Source organism: Apium graveolens, chromosome 4 (genome assembly GCF_009905375.1).
Source record: "Apium graveolens cultivar Ventura chromosome 4, ASM990537v1, whole genome shotgun sequence".
In the NCBI taxonomy this organism is placed as follows: domain Eukaryota; kingdom Viridiplantae; phylum Streptophyta; class Magnoliopsida; order Apiales; family Apiaceae; genus Apium; species Apium graveolens.
Genome location: NC_133650.1, coordinates 79,759,109 through 79,767,395, shown reverse-complemented (window position 1 = coordinate 79,767,395; position 8,287 = coordinate 79,759,109). Strand labels below are relative to the sequence as shown.

The 8,287-nt window shown below is 32.3% G+C and overlaps 1 protein-coding gene across 1 annotated transcript; it reads left to right on the top strand.

Moving 5' to 3' along the window:
* The first annotated feature begins 1,593 nt into the window (after positions 1-1,593).
* Positions 1,594-2,019, top strand: LOC141718665 (uncharacterized). Its single transcript, XM_074521043.1, has one exon. It carries the CDS (start codon positions 1,594-1,596, stop codon positions 2,017-2,019), a length of 426 nt encoding a protein of 141 aa, XP_074377144.1.
* The last annotated feature ends 6,268 nt before the right edge of the window (positions 2,020-8,287 follow it).

The following is an 8,287-nucleotide window of genomic DNA, read 5'->3' as shown; positions in this document are numbered from 1 at the left end:
CCCGTCGAACCAGACCGGCGAACACGAACGGCGGCGGCGTCGTCGTTTTCCGGCGATGCTAAAACGGACACCAAATCGAGTGAAACCGGTGCCAAACGACTCCCTATTCGACGATCTACATCCTCATGACAACGAAATCATCAAACAATCAACCAGAAACGAAACCCGAATTCAAGATTAAAACCCGAAAACACGAAATTAAAATCACTTAATCAAACAATAAAAATAGTTGCATAATCAGAAACTACGATTCACCAGCTTCAATTTGACTACTTACATGAACGATTTGGACTCCGGAATCACCTTCAAAATCGCGATTGATTATGCTGCCCTGTTCTTCACAGAAACCCTAACCCTAATTCCTTTTTCTTTTTCTTTTTTTTTTTATTTTCTGATTTTTAATTATAATTAACTGATTTAATTAATAGTAATTCAGGTATTTATATTTATGAAAATAATACCCCTAAGTAAAATTAAGGGTCTAATTACACTCCTAATAAAAATATTTGGCCCCAATTTTTATAATTTTTGGGTATTAATAATGAATTTTTAAATATCCAATAAATACAAAATAAATACTCAAAATTCCCAAAAATTGTGAAAAATACAAAAATACAAAGAAAAATGATATATGATAATTTCATAATCATATAAAAATAAAAATGTGATTTTTGTGGGGTTTTTGGCACCCGAAGGGGTCCGGAAAAGTCGTTTTTCGCGAAAAAGGTCAATTTGTAAAACGTCTAGGGGTTCAGAATAGCGATACGGTATAGGGCATTTTTGGCAAAATAGGGCCAATGATTTTGTTTGAAATACGGGCTTTTAAAACATAGTTTTGAGCTGTACAGATTTTGATATAATATATATAACTGACGTTAGAACGCTCAATAAATATCCAAAACACGTTTGGATCAAAACAACCAACACATAACACATAGCAGTTAGGGTTCAACGACTTAACACATTTAATCACATAATAATATACATAATTTATTATTATTATAATATAATACAAGCGTAATTCCTCGGTCGTTACAACTAAGATCCAAGACCGGCGAAAGCTTAGAATGACAAAGACTACACCAAGGGTTCTACATCAACTTTGAAGAAATAACAGGGTGTTATTGTCTAAGATAGGTTGTGTAGGTTGCACATTTAATTTGAGGTGGTAACCCGGAGTTACGCACCAAGACAAGTATTTCTGGGGTTGTAAAGGCTTATCATCCTACGTAAGGAGCAAAGTTATTTTAAGGGAAAACTCGGGTCCTGGAGAGGAGCTCGGGGACTGGACGTAGGGGTGAGCGAATCTATTAGAGGTTGCGCCATCGCGAACTAGGATAAATCTCTTATGTGGTATTTTCTTCCTTATCTTTTATTTCCGCATACATAATCGGTATCAGTAAAATATTTAAAACGGGATAAATATTTTTAAAACGCCATAATAATTTTTAAATTTGTAATTAAGCTATTCAACCCCCCTTCTAGCTTAAAATAACCCTTTTACGGGACCTAACAATTGGTATCAGAGCAGTGCTTTTAACGTATTTGTTAAGTGATTTGCAGATTTACAGGCACAATAAAAAGTGATCCGAAATGGCGTATCTAAATACCATCGGCTGTGGTGAAGGTCTATCTAGCTCTCGCCCTCTTCTATTTGACGACACCAACTTTGTAACATGGAAAACGAGGTTTCACATCTATGCTAGATCTCAAGGAGTCAGAGTTTGGATGGCCATAGAAGATGGAGTCATTATTCCTACCAAAATGGTTGATAACATCATCATCGAAATGAAGGTTGGTGAATATAATACAATAGAGGTAGAAAGAATGAATATAACTGCTAAGGCAGAAATGGTACTCACAAGTGCATTTGCTGAAAAAGAATATAAAAGAGTAAATAATTGCAAGTCAGCACAAGAAATGTGGGATAAATTAGTGGTTACCTACGAAGGAACCACGGATATAAAAGATTCTCGAATGGACACTTTGATCGAAGTGTACGAGAACTTTAAACTCTAAGAAGGAGAAAATATCATCGACATGGAAACTAGATTCACTCGCATTATCGATGAACTATCTCAACTCAGAAAGAGTTATACACAAAATGAAAAGAACCGAAGAGTTCTTAAATCATTACCTCCAAGTTGGAAGGTTAAAGTAAACACAATCAAAGAAATGCACAATCTCAATGATTACAAAATAGATAATCTATTTGGAAATCTTCGTGCATATGAAGAAGATAATTTACAAGAAAAAGTCATTCCAAAAGTGGAAGACAAAAAGAAAAACAAGGCTTTAAAATCTATACTAATAGATGAAGAAGAAAACGACGATGAATTAAATGAAGAAATCCAAAATCTCGATGAAAGAGAAATTGCTTTACTTACGAGACAAGTACGTCGTGTGCTTCAAAGCAAAGCTCAAAGATACGAAAAAGGCTTCCTTAAGTCAAATAATCAACAAAGAGTTTTTAACTCTAATTGAAGGCCAAATTACTTTCAAAATTATACTCCTAACTATAAGAGTAATTTTCCGTCAACGAGCTCTAATAAAGGCAAAGGTATGCAAAATACTAATGTCTATAATAATAACACTCCTACTTACACTCCTCCAAAACAAAAAGAACAAAACACGGAGGAAATACAAGAGGTGTGTTAGGAATGTAAACAACCCGGTCACTTTAAACGAGAATGTCCTAAACTTATAAAAGGACTATCTCTCGTGGCCGAGAACGGGTGGGATTTAAGTGAAGATGAAGAAGCTCCAGAAGCTAGTGAAGAAATTGTGAATCTATGCTTAATGGCTATCGGGGATGCATCTACTTCAAAGGAAATCTCCATTTCAAATCAAGAGGTAACCCTTTCTTCAAACTTCATTTAATTACATGAATCTAATTTGAATCTTGTAGATATGAATAATCATGATTTAATTAAACTTGTGGTAAACATTAACAGCAAGTATACAGATCTTGACAAAAGACATCATCTATTATGGTCCGAGAAAATGAAACTCGAGGAAATACATTATAATCAAAGTAAAGAGTTTACTCGGATGATGGACTCAAAAGTCCAATATGAAGATGAAATTTCATCTCTAAATAATCAACTCCACTTACTTAAAATTGAGAATAATACTCACAAGGAAAATATTCTCAAATTAGAAGTGGAAAATATATCATTAATTTTCTAATATGAAGAAATGGAAAATGAGAAGTTACAAATAAATGAAAATATTAATAAACTTCATGTTGAGTTGTTGAACTTAAAAATACAAAACGAGTCACTTACTCAAGAAAGTTCAACAACTAAATCTCAAATAAACAATCTTGAAAAAGAGAAAGAGCTACAACAAACCAATGAGTTTAAAGAAAAAGATTTAGAATTAGAAGCTCAACGGTTAAAACAAGAAAATTTGAAGCTCATATCTCAAGTTAAGGATCAAGAAATAGTTCTTAACAACAAGATTGATGCCTTAAACAAAGAAAAAGAAAATCTTGAAATTGTTATTCAAAGATTTACAAAAGGCAATGAGATATTAAATAAAATGGTACATTCTAAAAATTCCTTTAACCATGAAGGTTTAGGATATGATAAGAATGTCCAACCAAAGAAAGATATTCAACACCATGAACAAACTAAAAGTGATATTCCTAAAACACCTACAATTATATGTTCTTTCTGCAATAGACAAGGACATACCATTTCATATTGTAAATTTAAAAATGGTGAATTTAAAGGAAAGCATATATGGGTTCAAAAAGGATATAAGTTATCCAAAAATGTTGAAAAAAATGTATTCCATCCTAAGGTAGCTAATAACAATCAAAGGCAATCTAGATCTAAATTCTTTCAACCACCTATGGGTTTGAAGATAAACCAAAATATCATGACATCTTTCCTAGAAATAATGTGTATTATCCAAATGATAGAAGCATGATATATCAATATGGAAACTCTAAAAATTATGCTAGTACAAGAAGATCAAAATTAAATACCACATATCCACGGGGAACACTTTATAATATTAAGAATGATGCATCTAGAAATCTCTGTGTGAATAACAATGCTTATCCAATGCCTAGATTTTTCCATGCAAATTCAAATGTTATTTATGATGTACTAACCCCAGGACCCTCAAGACAAAAGGGTACCTATATATTTAATTGATCTATTTCGTAGGTTTGCCTTACTGCTAAGCAAGACTTGTGGTACCTTGATAGTGGATGTTCGAGACATATGACCAGTAACAAGTCATTCTTGAACAATATTAAAAAGGTCACTACTGGAAGTGTCACGTTCGGAGATAGCAGTAAAGGTATCATTATTGGCATCGGTGACATCGGGAACGAGCACTTCAAGATATCCGAAGTACAACTAGTCACGGGACTAAAGTACAACCTTCTCTCGATAAGTCAACTTTGCGATAATGGAAACAAGGTAATTTTCTATCCTACTCGTTATTCTATTCTTAATAAAGATGAAAAATTAGTCCTTACGTGTCCTCGAGACAAAAATGTCTATACATGTGACATGAGTAAGCATGTTAATATATGCCTAATCACTACTATAGATGACCCTTGGTTGTGGCATCGAAGATTAGGATACGCAAACATGAAGTTGATTAAAAATATATCAACTAAAGAACATGTATGAGGAATACCAAAATTAAATTATAAAAAGGATCACATATGTGAAGCTTGTGAAATTGGAAAACAAATACGAGCCTCTTACAAAATAAAATTTATGGTATCTACCTCAAGACCTCTCGAGCTTTTACACATGGATCTTATCGGTACAGTCCCTGTACAAAGTCTCGGAGGATATTCATATACTTTGGTAGTTATTGATGACTATTCACGATTTACGTGGATAGAATTCCTCAAAGCCAAAAGTGATGCTTTTGAATCTTTTTCTTCTCTATGCAAAAGAATTCAAAAACAACAAAATAATACCATAGTTTATATAAGAACTGATCATGGTCAAGAATTTGAAAATTCAAACTTTACAAGTTTTTGTTAAACTAATGGTATCACTCACAACTTTTCTGCTCCTTACACTCCTCAATATAACAGAGTAGTTGAAAAGAAGAACAGAACATTACAAGAAATGGCAAATACTATGATAAATGAATGTCGCCGTCCTAAATATTTTTGGGCCAAGGCAATGTCCACTGCATGTCATATACTAAATAGAGTCTTATTAAGACTTATAATTCAAAAGACTCCATATGAGCTTTATTTTGGTAAAATTCCTAAAGTTAATTACTTTAGAGTATTTGGAAGTAAATGCTATATATTAAACTCTAAAGATTACCTTACAAAATTTGATCCAAAATCAAATGAAGGTATATTTCTTGGATATTCAACAAATAGCAAAGCATATAGAGTATTTAATTTAAATTCTCTAGTGGTGGAAGAATCAATGAACATAGCATTTGATGAAACAAAACCATCACCTAAATACAAAGATCTTGTAGATAAAGAAGATGTCACACAAGACAATATTGAGAATGTTATTCGACAATTCGAAAATGTGGATTTTGGCTCATCATCCCCAACAAATCCACTAGAATTGTTAGAAACATATATTGAACTACCTAAAGATATTCCAAATATTAGAAATCATCCTTTAGACAATGTTCTAGGAGACTTAACTAAAGGAGTTCAAACGCGGTCACAAGTTCAAAACGTTGTGAATCGCCTTAGTTTTCTATCACAAATAGAACCTAAGACCGCTAAAGAAGCTTTGTTAGATGAATATTGGATCTCTGCAATGCAAAAAGAATTAACCCAATTCTCTCGTAGCAAATTTTGGGAACTTGTTCCAAAACCCAAAAATACTTCCATAATTGGAACTAAATGGGTATTTAGAAATAAGTTAGATGAAAATGGAACTGTTGTGTGAAATAAAGCTAGACTAGTTGCACAAGGCTATACTTAAATAGAAGGCATAGACTTTGATGAAACATATGCATCGGTAGCACGAATTGAGTCAATTCGAATGCTATTAGCTTTTGCATGTCATAAGAATTTTAAAGTATATCAAATGGATGTAAACTCTGCATTCTTAAACGGGATACTAGAAGAAGAAGTATATGTTAAACAACCTCCCCGATTTGAATATGCAACACATCCATAATATGTATACAAATTATACAAAGCTCTATACGGATTAAAACAAGCCCCAAGAGCCTGGTATGAAAGATTAAGCAAATTCCTGTTAGAAAATAATTTTAAAATGGGAACGACTGATAAAACCTTATTTACAAGACAAGAAACATATGATATCTTGCTTGTACAAATATACGTAGATGACATCATATTTGGTTCAACAAATGATGCACTATGTAAAGAATTCTCTAACTATATGAGCAAAGAATTCGAGATGAGTATGATGGGTGAGTTGAATTTCTTTTTGGGATTGCAAATAAGACTATTTGACGATGGCATTTATATTTCACAATCAAAATATTGTAATGAAATGCTAAAGAAATTTAAAATGGAAAATTGCAAACCAATATCCACATCTATGTCAACATTTGACAAACTAACGGAGGATCCCGAAGGAATTCCCGTTGACACTAAGAAATATCGAGGAATGATTGGTAGCTTATTATATATTACCATAAGTCGACCCGATATACAATATAGTGTTTGCAAATGTGCTAGATTTCAAGTAGCACCAAAAGAATCTCACTTATCCGCTGTAAAAAGGATACTGAGATATCTTAAAGGTACCACGAATATTGGTCTTTGGTATCCTAAAGGAATATCATTTGACTTGACTTTTTATTCTGATTCAGACAATGCTGGACATTTAGTCGACAGAAAAAGTACAAGTGGTACGTGTCAGTTTCTGGGTGGATGTTTAGTTTCATGGTTTTCAAAGAAACAAAATTCCGTATCTATATCCACCACTGAAGCTGAGTATATAGCTGCTGCCAAATGTTGTGCATAAATACTGTGGATGAAACAAACATTGGCAGACTATAACACAAAATTTGATATAATCTCTATTTTATGTGATAATACGAGTACGATTGATTTAAGTAAAAATCCTGTGCTACACTCTAGATCCAAACACATAGATGTGAGACATCATTTTTTACGTGATCATGTCAACAAAGGCGATATGAAAATGACTCATATTGAAATTGAGTATAACATCGCTGACATCTTTACAAAACCGTTAAATTCTGACAGGTTCACTAAACTCCGTTTGGATTTAGGAATGTTGGAATATTTAAAATAAATAATATATTCTCTAAATATATTATTGTGGGTAAACAATTATATATATATAAATATATTTTAAAATAAAAAAAACATTCTTTTCTACTATCTGTTAATTCTCTCAATAATTCATATTTATCAATAAATATTTATTGATCGGATTTTGAGAAATTAAATGGACTAAGTGCATTGAAAAGAAATTTATTTTAAAATAAATTAAATATTGTTACTCCTTAATTCTTCTAAATTATTCTCTCTCTCTCTCTCTCTCTCTCTCTCTCTCTCTCTATATATATATATATATATATATATATATATTAAGTCGAAATAAGTTTTAATTATTTTCTAAAAACTAAATTTATTTTCTATCTTATTTTTTAAATAAGCCCAGCCCAATATACAAATAAATCTATATTCTCTTCAAAAATTTCGGGCCTTTAATTTTATCCAGCCCAAATTAAAACAACCCAGCCCTAAAACCTAAAATCTGAGCCATTGATCTTAAAACAGATTTAATCCTGGCCGTTTATAACAATAGATATATATATATATAACTAAAACAGGGTTTGCACTGTTCACTCATTCTCTCCTCTCGCCTCTTTCTCTCTCGTTTCTCTCTCAAAAAACCCTAGCCGCCGCTTTCATTTTTTCGATGAGTTCATTGAATCCCTTCACTCAATACACTCTTAAACCTCGATTTTCAGATACTATATATATATTATTAAGTGATTTAATCAAAATTCGATTAAATCGAAGCTATTGTTAGGGCAAATCGAAGAGATTTCGATTAAAACACTCGAGTTCAAATCAATTGAACTAGGGTTTTGAATCGAAATATACATATATGTACGTTTATATATATATACATTTAATTCGACTGAAATCGATGAGGTTTTGAAACTCTAACTCGATATTTTGAGTAATTTTTGCAGGATAAACGAAGAACAAGAACATATAAATGATAGATCGAGGAGAAAATGATTGATTGGTGAAGGAATCGGTTCGACTCAGTTGAGTCAACTCAGACGAGTTACCGAGTTAACTCACCAAGTCACT